This window comes from Ammodytes marinus (genome assembly GCF_949987685.1).
Source record: "Ammodytes marinus genome assembly, chromosome: 12".
NCBI classification, from domain to species: domain Eukaryota; kingdom Metazoa; phylum Chordata; class Actinopteri; order Uranoscopiformes; family Ammodytidae; genus Ammodytes; species Ammodytes marinus.
In genome coordinates, this window is record NC_137216.1 from 21,070,412 (window position 1) to 21,090,115 (window position 19,704).

Below are 19,704 nucleotides of genomic sequence, written 5' to 3' on the forward strand. Positions count from 1 at the left end.
GTTGGGCAAAACAGTTTACCAAAGACTATAACAACTGTAACTATCATGATATGTGATCAGCGCGCGCGTGTGTTTGTGTTTTAGTGGCAGTTACAGCGACGCATGGCACGGGCTTTCTTCCTTCCCAGTCGCTTTCTTTGCGGCTGGTTGCCTCCCTTTTTTCCCCATGTCAGTCAAAATGTCGTGCTTATTAAGAGCGTCATCATATTCAGGAGCTATTTAGCATTCGCCATGTATGGTAGATTGTGGGATGAAACTGGGAGGTGAAGTGGGATGACACGGGCGGAGATCGTCTGCGCACAATTCACCGCAGGTGGATAATTATAAAGGGAAGATTGCGTGCACAGTTTTATAAATCTCAACTTTTTTTTTGCGCAGCACATTCTTGGCTTTGTGCGAACGCAATGTTTTGGGAAGGTTTCTACGCACACCTTTATAAATGAGGCCCCAGATCCTGTTTAGTAAGTCATGTAGCAGTGTAGTGTATTAAAAACCATAAAAAAATAAAAATAAATTATAGTTAAATTTAAAACAGAAAAAGGGTTGAAATAAGGTTTTCAATATGATCTTGCAGCAAAATTGTCTTGTTTACAAATTTCAGAGTAACACAAATGATGGTTAACCACAATTTTATTAACAACCTTAAAGAATGAGTCACGTTTTAGCGTTTTCCACCAACACGGGGTGCGCTGATCTTCATGGTCTTGGCGATCTTGGGTTTGGGTGCAGCCTTGGTAGATGACTACAGAAGGAGAAATATATTCAGTATAGCGCCGTTACAGCACCACAGCATAATTTAAAACTGACAATGAAGTTACTAAATGAAGTGAATACTAATATAAAGGCCGTTTGTCGATAACAATTATTATAAAGGCCACAAAGACAAGTTACTTAAACCCATATAGTGGCACTGTTTTACTAAGTTAAATTTAATATTTTGTGATTAAGGTTTAAAGTTTTGTTTTTTGGAAACTAATTAAATGTTCTCTTAATTATATTCTTAACGTAAACATCAGCAAAGGGAAAACTTGAGTAAAACAACTACATCTCTGCAACCTGAGATCTTACCTTTGCTGTTGTGGAAGCTGGCTTCTTGGTTGCCTGCTTCACCTTCTTGGCCTCCTTGGCAGCTCTGAGAGAATAAAGAGAAACAAATCAGCAAGACTCAACACGTTGAAGTGGTCGATGGGGATCAAATCCTCCTTTATCTCTGTGCCATCATTCAACCCTAAAATGTGGCATGATAATATCTGGTTAAAAACAAATTCAGAAACAATTTATGGATCAAATAACCTTACAGCAAGTGTCTTCAGTTAGAGATTTGCAACATTGCTTTGAATGGATTAATTCAGATATTTAAGGGGTAGGTACCTTGGTATATATTTTTTTAAATATGTCATCTCATCATGACATGTTCAAATACAGCATTTTATTTTGTTAAAAAAGGGTCATGCGTTTTTTCCCCCCAGGACCACATTGTAGTTATTGTGGTGAAGATTCCACCGTAGAATTCAAGTGAAATCTAACCAATGACTATAATGTTATGCTGTAACTATTGGCCAAAACTATAAAAAGACCTAAAGTTCAGATATTCCTTTAAAAGAGTCAGATTTAATGAACATAGATACAGCCCAAATTCAAAGAGGCTAGATGACATGAAACAATGCTGGTAATGACATTTCTCCTACATTTGAGTTCTTATTTTTTTTAAAGCTCCGTAAAAATGTGGCACAGCAGATGTATATATCAACCACTATCTAAATAGAAATCAGAAATGTTGAAACACTGAAACTAACATGATCCGACAGGTCTACACTCGACTTATTCAAAATGAATATTTACTTCATTATAAAGGCTTTTTGTGGAGAATGAGAATGAAAAACTAATATAACACTCAATTCTCATTACATACAACCTGGGTAACCTGATTGTTCCTCTTTTCCCAATAGTTCCAAAAATCAATAGATAAATTGACGGTTTGTGTCCATACCTGATGGCCTGCTCCCTCTGAGCTTTGCGGACCTCGGGCTTCTGGTTCCTCTTGGCCATGATATCAGCCAGGGAGGCCCCAGTAATGGCCCTCTGGAACTTCACTGCGCGGCGAGTACGCTTCTTTGCAATCTCTTCCTGTTAGAAAACACAAAAAAAGAGACTTTAGTTTCTTTGTAGCCCAATATGCTCTACAGGCCCACAGCACAGATATGTCTAATTCAGCCAGAACTGTTCTCTAGGTCCAAGAAGGATAAAGAGGAAGCTTAGTTAGTGATACATTTGGTTCTAAACACAAGGTGTTGAATCAGTAAAGTTGCAACACGATATATAAAACCACAAACCAGTATGAATGAAACTACCAATACACTTAACTTATGCCTACAGCTAGTTATAACCAGAAAGTTTACAGCAGTGGTTGTGAACCTTTGTTTTTACACTTTTCAGGAATCACCAAACCTACCTACACTTTTACCAATGTAGCTTGAAATAAGAAAACATGTCCCTGGATGCATACACTGTGCCCTACTGACATTTCTATAAAAGCAAAGCAGTGTTTCAACCACCATAAACACATCAGTTTGTGTGTTTTCTGAGGAACCACAATTCGCATAAAACTTTTACAGATTATTCACTGAGAAAATATTCAATGACGGCTTTTACTGTCACTTCTATTCGCCTCCAAGCACATGACCAATACCTTAACTTTTCAGCACATTACGGTAACTGCTGACCATCTAACCAAGCCATGATAGGGGTAACTAAGCAGCCTATTATGACACCAATTGTCAACATAGAAATATCGTTGTTGATGAATTTTCACACAATACCTACAAGCCTGAATTGCTGGTATTTTACAAGTGCTAGCTTTCACATAATCAGGCTGAACATTATAGAGTAACATGATCACTATTATAGTCTATCGGAGAGTTTGGAGGCTGGCCAATGGTAAAGTGTCATGAAGACATCAAAGGCCGGTACTATGATCTCCTGTTGCTCTATGGCTGCAGGTGAGGAGTGAGCGCTGCTGCCCAGGCTGCAAAACACAGTCGGTCAACAACACATAACACAGACTTGCACCGTGCACACCATCCACTCGCAGCCAAGTTCCTAGGTTTAAATTACTGGGGAACTTGTAATGAAAAGATCAAATCAATTTGATTTTATTAAGCAAGTAATTTCCTCTACATTTCCCACTATGATAGCAAGTAGCAACAGTTTTACACATTGGTAAAAACGCCAACAAATGCATTTGTCCAGTTAACAAATTCAGAGTTCGGCCAAATTGACAGCTGCACAGATCATCATAATGCACAGATCATCAGATACCAAATTCACAATCAATTAAATATTTGCACAAGACAATAATTACTGCACCGACAAATACATTTTTTTAGAGCAGAAATCTGCTGCTTAGATTACGCTCACACAAAAGCAAAATAAATCCCATCTGTTTGCAACCGTACATTTACACCGACACATAAAGCTAGTTACTTACAGACTGGCCCTTCTTGTGCTTGCGCCTGTACAGCACGGTCCAGTTGATCTGTCTGGGATTCCTCTTGGAAAGGAAAGCAGACTCACACTTGCCATTCAAAAACTGGAACACCTAATGGGGGGAAAAGACAGTAAACTCAAATAAGTATGGATCATAATTTTATAACATAACTAGCAGGTGTTGTGTTGCTTAACTGCAATTCTTGCACTCACTTAACAGGACAAATTGTATTGTAGGATCGTTTGAAAATGGGGTTTCTGCAGTTTTAACTACTTACATTTCAGACTTCTTAATACATGTTTAAGACCATTTTGAATTAACTGCTTAATTGCTGGTACCAGCCTGAATTGCTGGTATTTTACAGGTTCTAGCTTTTACATAATCAGGCTGAACATTATAGAGTAACATGATCACTATTATAGTCTATCGGAGAGTTTGGAGGCTGGCCAATGGTAAAGTGTCATGAAGACATCAAAGGCCGGTACTATGATCTCCTGTTGCTCTATGGCTGCAGGTGAGGAGTGAGCGCTGCTGCCCAGGCTGCAAAACACAGTCGGTCAACAACACATAACACAGACTTGCACTGTGCACACCATCCACTCGCAGCCAAGTTCCTGGGTTTAAATTACTGGGGAGCTTGTAATGAATAGATCAGGGTTAGGGTTGGGTTTATGAAGCCACAACTGATTCCCTCTACATTACCAACTATGTTAGTATGTAGCAATGGTTTTACATTTACACGGATTGTTTAAAAGTGGTGAAAAGAAAAGAAATGTACATTCTATGGTTCTAGGTTGGTTTTGTTTTCCTAAAAACACATTTAAAAGTGAGACTGAATTTCAAAGAAACTTTATAAAGAGACGTGCCCAAATGAGACCATTTAAAAAGGCCAAAACTATAGATCATTTCAGATCAGATTTTAGGAATCAAAGTAGTGTACATGCAACATACATTCTATGTTGCACTGTGTGAATTTCTGAGGGCATTAAGTAATGATTGAAAGGAGAATTCATACAGTCAAATAACATGATGCAATTTAAATAGTCAACTTAAATCATAAGTGGGGAGTGAATCGCAAACCCAAGTATGCAAAGATCCAACTAATGTTTTTATCCTGAAGAAAACATGGAAACCTTTCTGCTAACCGGGCACTTGGCTAATGCATTACAACCATGATTAAGACACCACGGGACACTTCAATTGGTCAACATTGCAGAGCACCACAACTGCTGTGAAAAGCCAATAGTAGAAAACAACAAGTCCACTTGTGTATTATTATCGGACATATTGTGTAGTGTTGTTTTAAGTTGAGCCGCCAATAGATTATGTTAGCAGCTAGAGTTAGCATGTTCCATAGGGTTCAATAGCCAGATTGGGCCTGTGGCAGAATTTTAATAACGAACACCGATATTGAGAGACATACAATGTATACAAGGATGTCTCGCTCCGATACACTGTACTTTACACCAAATACATGTCCGGGCAACAGTATACAGGTGTTAGGAGTGAACATGTACCTTTCCGTCTATCCTGGCGTATCGGCGGCCATGGCCGGGGTATATTTTATACCCGCTGAAACTACACAACTCGACCCTGAAAACGACAAATACAAGGCATCACTAAAAGTATATGGTACATATGTACTATTAATGTTGATAACATCGTTAGAACGTTTATTTTAGTGTTGCGATGGCATTTGATATAATTCTGTACACTCACTTCATGATGGCTACGAGAGGGCACAAAACCGGAAAGAGAGATGACGGATACGGAAGCTGAATTGGCAGAGGCAGAAACCCCAACACGTCGATATTTTATAAACTAATATATATTGATATTTTTTTCAGTCAGTCAGTTACTTTACTGTTAGTGTTCTCTGCATTAAAATACACGTGTGATTTATTTTTTGTGTGAAAATATAGTAATCGTCATAATACTTTTAATCCCATTGATGACGTCACATTTTGGCGGTTGCCTAGCAAGATAAGAATAATTTCAGGTTTAATTTAGTAGGAATAATTGGAAAAAATGTTTAACATCTCTTCTAGGAATATTTAGTCGTAACGCGTATTATTATTATACTTTTATTTTGTTTAGCTATAACTTGTCTGGCGAAAGGTAACGTCGTGTTAAATGTAGTCTTTTCAACCCACAGCGACACCAGTCGATAATGAGCGCGACGTCTGTTGGGACTACATTTCCCGGAAGTGGAACCTCCTTGGTTTAACCGTTTGACAAGCGACCAAGCGACAGGCGCTTCTCGTCTTTCTCACAACAGTCTGCAGCGAATAGAGTTGTTAACTAGTGTTAGCTGTTGTCTGAGGCGACAGGATGGGTGTATCGGATTTACAGTTTGATACAAATGCTGGTAAGTGGCCCGATTGCTGTTTTGTTGAGTCAGACCACCATGGTTCATTTGTTTTTAACGGTAGCCGTCACGATTATGTTTATTTCTAGCTAACGTTAGCTAGCGTGCATCAGGCATCACCCCAGAGTGCAGCTACCATTACTGACTGTGTCACAGGATGCTGATCAAAACATCATGTGTCAGTCCCTTTGGCATCATACCGACAAGCTATCTTGTAGAAACGTTTGGTAAAACTTAAATATCAATCCAACTCATTTTGTGTTGCGTTAACAATCTGAACGCTGTCTGTGTGTAAATTGTAGAAGAAAATATGAATTGGACAGTAAATTCATCTTCATCACCCTTCTGCCCCTGTTAGTCCTCATCAGCTTTCGTTCGTCCCTTTGGATTTAATGATGTCAACAGTAACAATTGGCTGTAAGCATTATAAGCATTACAACCATTCTATGCACCCAGTTTATAACAAAGGTTCTTAGTCCTACATTTGGAGCCTAACCCTTATCAAAGTAAACTGATAAGGGTCTGTTTAATCTTTACTTTCTTTACTCCTACAAGGACCTGTGGTGGATCTTTCAGCCCGGGGGATGCAAAAGCTGGATCCTAGTTTCACCTGCTCTGATGACACTCACACCCTCATCCTGGACCGTAACCACATAATGAAACTGGACCATCTAGAAAGGAGCCCAGGCCTTCAGCAGGTAGCTTAAACCATTACACTTTTTTCCACTCCCTCTCAATAGTAACTAATGACTGAGTGCTTGATAGTGCACATTTTGTTGATTTAATTCTCTTTGACAACTCTCTTTAGCTGTCTGTTGCCAGCAACCGCCTGGTGAGAATGATGGGCGTGTCTCGGCTAACAGAGTTGACAGTCCTCAATCTTCCCAACAACAGTATTGGATACATCGAGGGGCTGCGAGATCTGCCTAACCTTAAATGGCTCAACCTTTCTGGGAACAATATAAAGGCAAGGAGAATACATTACTGATATATCCTATGTCATTAATTACACAAATGTCCTTGCATAGATAAAGAAACCATTAGTTTCAGCCTGTGTTTTAATGTTACATGATTAAATCACTGTCCCCCATTCGCTCTGACACAGGTCATTGAGCAACTCAACAACTGTGTTTCCCTTCAACACCTGGATCTGTCTGACAATAACATATCTACCATTGGTGATCTGACTAAACTGGTGGCTTTAAAGGTGAGTGCTGGAGCCTTTGAGGTGAAAAGTGAGCCTAAAAAAGTCAGTTTTCTTTTATGTATCTCTGATTTTTCTGTCAATTTCACAGACACTTTTACTCCATGGAAACAGCATTACAACGCTTCGTACTCTTCCTGCTCACATACCCTCCCACCTGTCCATCCTCTCCCTGGCTGAGAACGAGATCAGGGACCTTAATGAAGTAATTCTCTTTTCCCTTTTTGATACAGCTGCACTGACCTTCACTTAGATAACAAAGGGGCTTATTATTATCAACTGACCTTCTTCTGATTATTCCATAGATGTCATACCTGGCACCTCTCCATGACCTGGAGCAGCTGTCCATTATGAGCAACCCTTGTGTCATGGCCACCCCCTCATTGCCCGGTTTTGATTATCGGCCTTATATCATGAGTTGGTGCCTGAGCCTTAAGGTCGTCGATGGCTACGTAGTGTCGCAAAAAGAAGGGTGCGTGCATTCATATGCTTTTACAATATCGTGGTAAACATTGATGTAGGAATATTATCCACATGTTTGAATTTATTTCTTATTTTTTCCTTTTAATTGTAACAATGACAGTCTGAAAGCAGAGTGGCTGTACAGTCAGGGAAAAGGGCGTTCATATCGACCAGGTCAGCATGTTCAGCTGGTCCAATACCTGGCCACTGTTTGCCCTCTGACGGCATCACCAGCCCTGGAGACGGCAGAAAATGCCAAACTGGAGAAGATCCTCAGTAAGCAAAGGTATGACTCTGAATTGAGCAATGCTGCTACACAACAGCTTATAAAAAGACTCAATACTCATTCAATGTCTGTCATATTTTTGCCATACATTGTTCTTAATAGAAAATATTAATCTGAATTCTCTAATGTTTGAATGTACATGTATGTCTGTCAGGTTTCACCAAAGGCAGCTGCTAGAGGAGACCCAAGGTCCCAGCCCTCCTCGTCCCACCCAACTGGATGTGGAGAGACACAGTCCCGCAAATGAAGCTCCACAGGGGGCAGACCGTGAGGTGAAGAGAACCAGTGCACCTGCACCAGCCACTGCTCCGTCAGTCCGGGAGACGGGTAAGAGCAGGCTGCTTTGTCACTCTATGGGATAATACTAATGGACAACATATATTAGTTTTTATTATTTCTCTTTATAAAAAGCTGTGATGCAGAGTTTTCTTTTTATATATATTTTAACTGCTTGGTGTGTCTACTTTTCTACAGAGCCAGTCGTGCAGTTTAACACCTGGATGAGCTGTGATTCTTCTTCCAACCCATTGTTGCCGGTAGTTCGCAGCCCAAGGCCCGGAGCGGAGCAAGTCTATTTGGAGGATGTGCAGACCGATGAGGAGAAACTCAACGGCAGCATGCTTTCCTCAGAGTCAACCTTTCTCCCTTTCACCTCTGATGTGGAGCCACAAGCAACACAATCTGACAGCGAGGACGAGACTGAGACATTTGAACCCGATTCACTGGCGCTACAGAGGCCAGCACAGCCCAATAAGCACAATAAAAACAAGACACTTCAGTCGCAGATGGATATGCACAAGAGAGGCCTTGAAGTGGAAGTTGTTTGTGGTGCGGCCGCAACAGCAGAACCATTGGGGGTCAGAGTCAGCGCACCAAAAAATTATCTGGATGAGTTTAGTACACTGGAGACGAAAGAAGCGCCCAAGCATGAAGAACTTGGTATTTGTGCCAGTAAATTGAGTTTGATGGGGGCAGACAAGGCAGCGGTTAAAATCCAGTCATGGTGGAGGGGACAGCACACCCGATGTTGTCACCCCATGGCCAGAGAGGTGCGCAGTGAAATCCGCCTACGCAGGATGCAAGAACACATCGTCTTCCTGTCTGAAAAGTTGGACAGGTAAGTTGGACACTTTTTTTGTCTTTGACAAATATTACATATTGTTGTGCATGTATAAATATGTATTTGAAATATGTATAAAGATTGAGTGTACTATTGGGTAAAATGGGATTTGTTTGCAGGGTGCAGCAGCACTATGAAGAAGAGAGGTTGCAAAGGCTTGTTCAGGAGGAAGCTGTAAAGTTTCTATGGAAACAGGTCAGTGTAATTTTTCACCATGACTCATGACTAGGGTTGCAAAGGGGTGGAAAGTTTCCGGTAAATTACCGGAAAGTTTCCAGAAACTTTCCACGGGAACTTTCGCTCGGGAATTTTGGGAATATTCAAAATTGGATATTATAGGAATTAACAAAATGGCGGTAATTTAAATGATTTTTTTTTCATAACCAACCATAAATCTAAACTTTTTAACACTATGTTTGGTCATAGGCAGACATCTATGCAAAATAATACAATCAAAAAACATTACATTTGAACAGATTTATTTGTAAGAAGAACTTTATCAAGTTTTGATTATTTTATGAACAATGAATAATTTCACTGAACAACAAAAAGATGAATGTTGAGTAAATTATTACTCATATGTCTGACCCCATTCAATAAATAAAGTCAAATGCCCCCCCACCATGTGATGGAGGAATGCACAGAGCATGTAGGGGACGTGGCCTCAGTACCCCTGCAGTAGGATGTGTGCTATGTGCAATTTGCCAAGTGTACTTGCATAAAATCTGGTTGTTTTAGTCAAGATTATGCTAAAATATATTGTCCCCAACTATATTTAAAATCAAAGCTTAAGCCTCTGTAAACCTGGTCTAGTAAAAATCAATTTATGATATCAAGTTCGGTATCTCAATAAACTTTAAAAAAAAATCTGATTTTAAATTAAATGTTCATAAATATATTAAAACTTAGTTGAAAAAACTGCTTTTTACAGTCTAGAACGTTTGCCTGGACTGAAATAACATAGTTAGGAGAATTTAGTGCATTTGGGTTGCTTTAAATTTAGTAAATTCCCGTTTATTCCCGTTAATTCCCAAAATTCCCGTTAATTCCCATAAATTCCCGTTAATTCCCATGGAAAGTTTCCAACTTTGAAAATTCCCGGAATTTTGCAACCCTACTCATGACTCAAAAGTCATTCATTATGTTTCATTGTCCTATGTTTTTTCTTTTTCCAAACAAGAGTCAACAGACACAGTATCATCCCTGTGTGACTGCACTATGCTTATATGTCCACAAAGCAATATTATGATGCTGATGTTTAGCAGTATTTATCGACCACCTTAGTTTGTAACATTTGCTAATTAGCAAGAACTCAATATTCAGCTGAAGCTGATGGGGCTGTCATTTTGCATGAAGTTGTTTGTAGCTAAAATATAAGACAAATGCAAGAAAAATGAATTGATCATAGTTTATTGCAATTCACCCTGATGGGGGAAAAAGTGTATTGAACAACGTTCCAGGCAATACATCCCCTAGATAGACATTTCAAATCACAAATGTAAACATGCTGCCATGAGTGTTGATCCTTAATCACTGCTAGCCTAGTGAGATGATAACACCTTGAAAGTGTCTGTTATTGGCTTTGAGATATTATTTGCATGCTTTTACACCTTTTCCTGTGTTCTCCTTTGCGTGTAGCTCCAGTCCATGCAGCATTGGAAGCAGTCGGTGGAGCAGCAGATGGCTAGCATTTCTCAGGCTGTGGCCCCTGCTCAGACCTCAGCTCCTGGACTATGTGAGGCCGTTCCTCCCGTTGCCTCCAGCACAACCAAGCCACCCGACACAGACGTCTCCTTCCCCGACTCGGGCTTCCAGTCGACGGGTGATCACCAGCAGGCGGCGCAGGAGGACAGCTTCCTCAGCAGCTGCGGCACAGCGGACTCTCTGAAGACGGTGCGAGCTCTCAGCCCCGTTCGCAGCAGCAGCAGTTTGGCCGGTGGTAGCGACATCGTGGACAGCGCAGACTGCAGCCTGTTGGAGCAGTACCTCTCCTCTGTACAGCAGAGAGAGGAGGAGTCCGAAGAGGTGATAAGCGACGTAACAGACACACCACAGCCCTCTTCGCCCACGTCACCCAGCAAAACAGTACAGTGTAACAACAACTCCCCCCCGCAGAAGGCAGCGGGCAACCAACCAGAAGTGCAAAGAATGGAGGAAACCTCTCTAGGCCCTGTCTGAGAGTTTACACCTAAAATTAAACGTGTACAGAACTACTGAGTGTGTGTAAATTGCCACTGACTGAAGGATCTAGATGCGTTGGCCCCCTCCTGAGACTTTGGCCTTGTCTGAGGACTGCACTCAGCCTGAATACTGACCCAGATCTCGAGTGGCAATGCACTTCGTTCTCTGTGTTTATCGAGAATAAACCATAGATAGTATATAAAAGGAATAAACCCAGGATGGGCATGAAACCAATACCTTACTGTGAATACAACTTGAGTTTTTTTTATTTATTATATATTAATTTGAAAGAAGAAACATTTTTTTATTATAAAATAAGGTGAGTTACCTTTTTATTTATTAAAAGACCAGGAATGGTGTAAGCAATTCCCTTTATCAAAATATACTGCATTTAATACATGTGAGAAACCACAATAAATAAGATTAGGAATTGATGTGTTAACTTGTAACCACTGTCTGATATATACTACACATGAACATTAACAAGCACATCATCTATTATAAGAGGCAGTGATAATCTTTTTTTTTATCGACTTGAGATCACATCACCTAAAAATGTTGTAGCATTTCTATCTTCATATAAAAATGTAAATAAACCTGCGTTATTTTCACGATTGTCTATTTTATGCACGGCTACATGGCCAATTCAAGAATAGTTATTTTACGGCACGGCAAGGGTTGTACTCTATGAAGCTGATTAAAGCCATCTTCAGAGGAGCGAAACACAGGGGTGTTAGGATGGACTAGACGAAAGGGGCAGACCAGAAACCATGAGGTCACTGGTTCGATGATTGTGTTATTGAGCAAGGTATTTAGTCCCAAACTGCTCCAGGGGCAATGAACTGTGGCTGACCCTGCACAAGGACCCCCTCCGAAGTGTAGTATCTTTAGAGGGGATATGCGAAAAAATAAAAATGGCAATGTAGCCATTGACTAATAAAGTAATTTATGATGTAAAAATGACTTTTAAGCATAAATGATTCTCATACTTCTGTCAAGAACTTTTTAACAATGGGCAATTTTTGTTTGAAGCAGAAGAGTAGATATCATTTTCAGTATTCATTTAAGTGTTTTCTTGTTGAGAAAAAAATGGGTTCATTGCAGAGCCGGCCCGAGGCATAAGCGAACTAAGCGGTTGCTTAGGGCCCCCGACCGCCAGGGGGGCCCCCTAAAAAAAACATCATATTATGCAAATGTAAGTTATCATACAAAAAAGGAATAAAATGTTTTGGTCTAGATAATTAATAGCCTAACAATGTAATCAGTTCATCTGGGAGGTAATCCGAAATTATCTGATCATGTCACGTTCACATCCATGCAAAGTGTGTATTGAGTTTATTTAAAAACAATTGGAAAGGGGGCTGACCTCAGTTGCCCATGCACTGTGTATAGTCTATAGCCTATTTCAGTCTCATCTGTGGAAAAAAAAATACAGTAGCTGGACAACAGAGTTCTTCTGCTTTGTTCTCACTGCATTTAAATGCATTCATTATATTACAGAGAAATATGTCCAGTAAAAGAAAAAGAGCTCCAAGCCCAACCCAGAGGACCCTCCATAATATTTTATTTTATATTAATATTTTTATGGAAAATCCATGTGTCCTTCTTCAATAGCTTCTAATTCATCTGACCTAGTGTCTCCAAACTATTTGTTCACACAAAATTAATTTTCCTCTCAAAGTGCACCAGATTCATAGCCTGGAAATCCAGACCCTGATATCTTGAACGATAGAGGGTCTGGCCACGATCAATAGTAATTTCCAACTCAAGGGGCGGCTCCTACTTGTGCATTTCAAATGCCACTGCACGCAGTTGGATAGCACTACAACCAATCAGAGCGATGCACAAGGTGACGTAAGCCCCGTTCGTTTAGCGAACAGCTGTTAAACTGTTAAATTAAACGTTTTCCGTTGTCGGTCGGCAAAACAGAACATTCCACTTACTTGCTAATGAAAGATTTGAGTGCCGTCTTCCAAATCGTAAAGGGTCGAGGCCAAAGCAGTCTCAAATTCACACAACATATCCGCAGCCATTGATGTTTACTATCACGGCTTCGACGTCGCATGCACGTCACTGTCGTCATCCGGTTACGTCCTCCCCAGAGTACCATATAAAGGGCTCTGGCGCGCCCATATTAGATAGAACCAATTGAAACGTGAGCCCGGATTTCTGGGCTTCTTGAAAAAGCTTCAACGGAGAGTGTCCAGACCAGCAGGCGCAGCAAATTTAATTTGCCAGCGCCTAGTGGCAGGTCTGGGAATGCCAGGCTACCAGATTCATGCATTTCACTTTAAAAAGGTTAAAAAAATCTTCCCCCCTAGGAGGGTCTGAATCGAGGCTGACTAATATTTTCGCACAGCTGCACAGTGGAGGCACTAGCGGAAAACATTGGGTGTGTGAATTATATTTAACAAAGATCTATAGTTTCAGCAGCGCTAACATTGGAGAGGGGCCCCCTAATCATATTTCGCTTAGGGCCCCCTGAAGGCTTGGGCCGGCTCTGGTTCATTGAGTGTTTCCAGAGTGTTCTGGTAATTAATTTTTTATGCATCTAACACTAAATGAAGTGACCACTAGATGACGCAGCAGGACCGACCCAACGGCTAAAGCCACCCCCGCCCCGGTGCTGTTTATCCCATCGTGATTACCGGGAGCTCCGGCCGGGTAACATACTACTACTCCGTCCACTGACGTGCCAAACAGGACTCATCCACCTGCAGCGGCTGTGTAACGGTCCGACATTATAGGCTACTTCTTCTTCGACAAAACACGTAAGTAGAGAGTTTCTATGTGGTAAATATTGGGGTACATTACATCTAATAGCTCCATGGGTTACATCACATGGGTTGTGTCACGCTGTTTAAGCGATCCTGGGTGTGTTTGCGTCAATAGTAGGCTATTAGGGAAATATTGCATTGGCTCAGTACCTGCTCTTCTAATGTATCGAATATTGCTACCCATCCTTTCTTCATTCTTTGTTTATGGCTCGTGATCGTAGGCTATACGTCATCATTGCAGTGGTGCCTAAAAAAAGACATCCGCTGACTGTTAGAAAAAAAAGTCTGAGCGGCTGAATAAGACCTTATGCCCATGGATAAGACTCATGATGTGAACCTAAATGTGGGATGTTAACAGTGCCCCATGCCATTTTTAATAGTGTAGCTTGTCTCAGAAACGGAGCTGTGTGACCGGCTGGCGAACCGGCTATATTTAATTTATTATATATATTTTTTTGTAGGCCTATTTGAAATTTCTAGCGTTAGTGGGCAAAAATGCTATAGTTTGAGCTGCCAAAGCAACATTAAAAGGTCCATCGGTTAGGCCTACTGGTTGTAACTCTTCCAATACAAGTAGGCTATTTGTTGGATTTCTTGTCGTTTTTAGGCTATATGTTTATAAAACAAACATAGGTGTTTGACTTGAGCAGACCACACAAACAGGCTGAATGTGTCATCTTTGGCTTTAGGAAATATTGCCGGGCATTTTTTTCAGATGAATGTAGGCTATGGCTATAACATAATCCCTTTCCTCAGAGGTCACATGGCCTGGGAGTCAGACTCAGGTCATATGAAGGAGGGAGAGTGTTTGGCTGCAAACACACATATTATCATATCAGATGGATCTTTAAATATCTGATTTTAAATGAATTCATGTGTGTTTCCAGAACACATGGAAGTCATTTTCAAATTTATAAAAAAAGAGTATTAAAAAAGGTTTAGTTTATTGATTTTTTTCCTCCTAAACGGTTAGTAGGTTACTCGTGTACATCCCTGGGTATAAACCATGCTCATATACACTAACTCCCTTAAAGTAATGTAGCCTATACTCTGTTTTTATGTACATTTCTGTGCACTGTTAACAACAGATTAATGACAGAGAACAGTATCAAATTAAGCAATCAAAATGAATGTTACAGTGGTGAAACAACAAGCTTGTGGTGTAGTGGTGAGAGCGTCCCCCCCTTAAGGGCTCAGTCCTTGTCGCAGTTGACCTGGGTTCGACTCCAGGTAGGGTCGTTTCTGTATGACATTGCATCCCCTCTCTGCCCCATTTCATCCATCTTAATCATCTCTGATAATTGGTTTGTTATACTAGGTAACAGTTTTCGCAGACTATCATGAGAAATACCTCTTTAAACGCATTTTTTTAAAGCATAGAAAATAAAGATACTTCACTTCCTTTGTCTGAGGAGAAATCTTGTATTCACGCACAGAAGAGACGAGAACAGTTGACCTACTGTTTAAATTCTGGCATGAATAGAACAAGTGCTAGTTTTCATTTTGCTCATCCTTCCTTCTTTTCGTCAGCGTCAGCCGCTGTGGAAAAAATGATGCCATCATCATAGTGGTGACAGTCCGGGCCTGATCATGGGAGACAGAAGGAGGTCACCATGTGCCGACATATCTCCAAATATGCCCTCATCTTCCTTTTCCTAGCAGTGGCTGGCATTATATTCCTACTGCGCAACATCCACACTGTGGAGGTGAGAAGAGAATTGGGTTACATGTGGCTTTAACTGGATTCCGATTTTTCAATTGCCTATTAAGGGAAATGGATATATCAATCATTAACCTTTTCTACATTTTGACCAGCTTGTCATGTATTTTGTTTTTTAATTTAATTCAACTGTTGTATTATTTCACAACAGTCCACCACAAGAGGATGACTTATTATGGCCTTTTATGTATTTGAATCTGCCATTCATTGGTTGATGATCCCAACTTTCCCCTCTCTCTCTCTCTCTCTCTCTCTCTCTCTCTCTCTCTCTCTCTCTCTCTCTCTTCAGAACTGGAACTGCCAAACTTTTTCAGCCCTCTACCAGCTCCAGACCAGGATCCAATCATCTTTCCTCCCTACTTTTTATCACAACCACACGTTCTGTGCCCATCTGGGCCAGAAACCCTCGCAGGAAGATGAACTGGAAGAGCGCTACCTGTTGGACCTCATCGCGGGGCCCGTGCCTCTGCTCCGCTCTCTACCCACCACTCTGCGCCAGACCAGTGACCCTGTGCACAGCCTGTTCGCTATCCTCCCCAGCGCGGCAGGGAGGGAGTGGCACCTCGGAGACCAGCTGGAGGTCCTGGTCCAAATGCACGACTTCCAGGGTCGCCCCAAGCGCTACGGAGGGGACTTCCTTTTGGCCAGACTGCACACCCCAGAGCTGGGAGCAGGTTTAGCCGGTAAGGTGGTGGACCACAAGAATGGATTTTTCTCTGCTCTCTTCCCGCTCCTGTGGACGGGGTCGGCACAGGTGGAGATCACGCTGGTGCACTCCAGCGAGGCCGTCACCGTGCTGCGACGGCTAAGGGAGGAACGCTCCGATCGAGTGTTTTTCAAGAGCCTGTTTCGTTTGGGTTTCCTGTCTGAAACTACAGTGTGCAACATGTGTCTGCCCCCCGACCAGCCTCTGTGCAACTACACAGACCTTTACACAGGGGAGCCTTGGTACTGCTACAAACCGAAGATGCTCAGCTGCGACACCAGAATCAACCACGCCAAAGGAGGCTATCTGAAACACCTCATCACCAACAAAGAAGCACTGCTCTTCCAGAGGTGTGTAACATTACAGGATGATGGATGAATATGTTATGTATGTACAACGTAATATGTTATTTATTTTTGTCGTTCAAAATTGTATTTATTATTATTCAAGATTCAAGATTTTTATTAGTGTCCCAAGAGGGCAAATTGGTTTACAGCGAGGAGAGGCGACAACACATAACAGTACAAAACAGTGACGGACGCAAACATCACAACATGTACGCAGGCCTGGGCACTATAGTGCAAAGTGCAAGAATAGTTCAAATATGAAAGCTGCTGCTCCATGTTTAGACTTGACTCAGGAGACTGAAAGTAGACCTGTAGCATCCATTCCACAGCTGAAACTTGTCTTTCTGAAAAAAATCACTAATTTCATGTTGAGTAACCTTGAATATACTTTTTTCAAACAAAAATAAGAGTCTACCGCTATGCTCCACCATGGGTCTGTACACAGCTTTGCAATGAGCTTAATGCTTACATCAGCATGTTCACAAGCAGGAACTGGGCCGAGTGCCACATATTAACAAGTTTGAAAGTGTTAAGAGGCGCTAACGCACTGCTGCTTTTGGTCTTTTTTATGTAGCTTAACATCCAGTTTCAACACTCCCATCTGTTTTTGTTTTTATCTTAGTGGTGTAAACATCAAAGTTCGCATACACGCTTCAGGACAGGACAGAATCGACGTGCTGCCTCCCACGACAGGTACAGTATACCTGCAGAGTAACGTCAGTAGTTTGTGCTTTATGTCACAGTTTGTACAAGCTTTGATCTATCCAAACTAGATTAAAATGTCTGCACTATTTCTCTCTTTGTGTCGGATAAAGAAGAGGTGGAAAGCAGCAGTGTGAAACCAGAACCCATTCAACTAGAGCCATCTGGGTATTACTACGAGGACTCGTGGAGGCCATTAGGCGGTGCTACAATGCGCCAGTTCAATGAGTCGTCTGCCATCACTCAGTGTTTGCAGAACAAGGTGATCCACATGTACGGAGACTCTACCGTAAGGCAGTGGTTTGAGTACATCATTGCTTTAGTACCAGGTGAGAGTTGTCTCTTTGGTTGATCTTTTTATTTGTATTCTCTGCATTTTTCCTTGTGTATCTCACCCGCTGTAACTTTTTTCATTTATTCCTTCTATCCCCAGAATTAAAAGAGTTCAACCTGCACAGTCCAAAAAACGTGGGGCCTTTCATGGCGGTGGACAGCGCGCACAATATTCTCTTGAAGTACCGCTGCCATGGCCCGCCCATCCGCTTCTCCACTGTCATGTCCAGTGAGATGCGGTATGTTTCCAATGAGCTGGACGGCCTCCCGGGGGGTCCCAACACAGTGGTGGTCCTCAGCATTTGGGCCCATTTCAGCACCTTCCCCGTGGAGGTTTACATACGGCGGCTGCGTCACATTCGACGGGCGGTGTTGCGACTTCTGGACCGTGCGCCGGGTACTATCATTGTGATCCGCTCGGCCAACCTCCAAGCCCTGGACCAAGAGGTGAGCCTGTACAACAGTGACTGGTACTCCCTACAGCTGGACATGGTGCTCCGGGCCATGTTCAAGAGTCTCAATGTTCAAGTGGTGGACGCTTGGCAGATGACCTCAGCACACCACCTTCCTCACGCCCTGCACCCACCTCCAGCCATCGTCAGGAACATGATAGACATGCTTCTGTCTTACATTTGCCCAGAGAAGAAGAAGGTCCAACAGACATAGAGGAACAGTGACAGTTATTTGTGTGAATCCATCGAATGGTTCTTCAGTCCCCAAAAGTTAAAGGAGTAGTTAGCAATACAGTATATGTTTGTTGATATACGTGTCACATTGCGCTACATTCATACAGCAATCATTTATACAGTGTGCGCGGTGCTTAATTAAAACAAGTCTCTCAGTCACTCCGCTCTGCAGTTAGCACAGGAAAAACTTTTCTGATATCCCACAACCCTTTATCCAATCAGCAGAGAGAACTCTACAAAGAGGCGAGTCCCTCTTGAACGCGCAGAAAGCTGTTTAACAGGCTTAAATGGGGGAGCAGGTAAAAATCATTCCCGATGTTGGTTTTTATCATGTTTTATCGTACTAAGGATCTGAGGTGACGCAAGATGATTCGCTGCTCTATACCTAGCGCAGACCGCTTCACGTTAATGTATTGAAGTACTGTATGGATGAGGGTAGGGACTGCTGTCACAGAAAATAAGTTAGCTAAAATGATCTGATCGTTTACTTGTACTTTAAGGCTTTTTCTAAATTTGAAGTGTTCTCAAAAGCTACATTCCCTTTAAATACTTCTTCATTGAGAGATTTGCCAGACTTCTACAACTGTTTTCTGTTTACCTGCCTGTTTGATTTCATATTGAATCCCACAGACACATTTTATTCTGAAAATGCCAAAGACTTTGGCTGAGTGATTGTCACTGACCATTTGTTTTGTTACCAAAGTGTTTGTGTGTGTATGCAATATTTTTACTTAAGTTGCCAATATCTGTTGGTATCGCAGTTTTAATTTGAGATGTTTGTATATTTGTTAGTTTTTGCCAAAGCTGAAGACTCAGTGAGTTATCTTTTCTAATATTTTTCTCAGGCTGTTTAGTGTTAAACATGTTCTCATGTGTTACAACATGGTGACCACAGTCTCTACGGCTTCATTTACCCTGCAAGCCTTAGTGCTCAGATGTATTGCTCAGATCAGATCATATGGCTTTTCTCATTGTTTTAAATGTGGCCAATATCAGATTCCAGTGTTAACTGGTCACGGTCCTGAACTGACCCGCAAGCATGAAAGAACAATAACAAAGACGATGCACGCTGTCGTACAGAAGAACCCAAAAAACCCAACACATGTTTAAACGAAAGATTTGACAAGTATGTTTGCAACTATCATTTTATTGTCTTGAGATATACAGTATGTTTTCAGCTTTTGTATCCTCTGACATCACTTAAACGACCTGGCTGTGCTTATATTTTTTCCCGTCCCTCTATATTTTACCTGTTTTTTTCTGTAAGTGACAGAGCAGCCTCTCAGCCCCCCCTCCTTTTTTTTGGCTTAACCTTTGATACATGT

The 19,704-nt window shown here is 41.5% G+C and overlaps 3 protein-coding genes across 3 annotated transcripts; 2 read left to right on the forward strand and 1 right to left on the reverse strand.

The window, feature by feature from the left end:
- Positions 1-612: 612 nt before the first annotated feature.
- Positions 613-5,258, reverse strand: rpl24 (ribosomal protein L24). Its single transcript, XM_080037529.1, has 6 exons — positions 5,207-5,258; positions 5,005-5,080; positions 3,488-3,598; positions 1,991-2,127; positions 1,069-1,132; positions 613-742 (listed from the first exon to the last, which is right to left on the reverse strand). Exons 1-6 carry the CDS (start codon positions 5,209-5,211, stop codon positions 662-664), a joined length of 474 nt encoding a protein of 157 aa, XP_079893655.1. The 5' UTR covers positions 5,212-5,258; the 3' UTR covers positions 613-661.
- A 501-nt stretch (positions 5,259-5,759) lies between these two features.
- On the forward strand, positions 5,760-11,665 carry cep97 (centrosomal protein 97). The gene is made up of 11 exons (XM_080037815.1): positions 5,760-5,855; positions 6,411-6,553; positions 6,664-6,822; positions 6,961-7,062; positions 7,151-7,264; positions 7,365-7,531; positions 7,643-7,807; positions 7,962-8,134; positions 8,282-8,924; positions 9,047-9,122; positions 10,566-11,665. Exons 1-11 carry the CDS (start codon positions 5,819-5,821, stop codon positions 11,103-11,105), a joined length of 2,319 nt encoding a protein of 772 aa, XP_079893941.1. The 5' UTR covers positions 5,760-5,818; the 3' UTR covers positions 11,106-11,665.
- A 3,833-nt stretch (positions 11,666-15,498) lies between these two features.
- nxpe3 (neurexophilin and PC-esterase domain family, member 3) lies at positions 15,499-18,359 on the forward strand (the record flags this gene model as incomplete). The annotated part of the gene is made up of 5 exons (XM_080038488.1): positions 15,499-15,591; positions 15,895-16,661; positions 17,281-17,351; positions 17,474-17,689; positions 17,794-18,359. The coding sequence occupies 5 exons, from the start codon at positions 15,499-15,501 to the stop codon at positions 18,357-18,359; spliced, it is 1,713 nt and encodes a 570-aa protein (XP_079894614.1).
- Positions 18,360-19,704: the final 1,345 nt, after the last annotated feature.

Coding starts and splice junctions, on each gene's coding strand:
- rpl24 (XM_080037529.1), bottom strand. Junction 3,599..5,004: donor ACGCCAGGATAGACGGAAAG/GTACATGTTCAC, acceptor TCCCCCCATTAG/GTGTTCCAGTTTTTGAATGG. Junction 1,133..1,990: donor CAGAGGGAGCAGGCCATCAG/GTATGGACACAA, acceptor TTATTCTCTCAG/AGCTGCCAAGGAGGCCAAGA.
- cep97 (XM_080037815.1), top strand. CDS start 5,819: ATGGGTGTATCGGATTTACAGTTTGATACAAATGCTG. Junction 6,823..6,960: donor TTTCTGGGAACAATATAAAG/GCAAGGAGAATA, acceptor GCTCTGACACAG/GTCATTGAGCAACTCAACAA. Junction 7,532..7,642: donor GTAGTGTCGCAAAAAGAAGG/GTGCGTGCATTC, acceptor TAACAATGACAG/TCTGAAAGCAGAGTGGCTGT.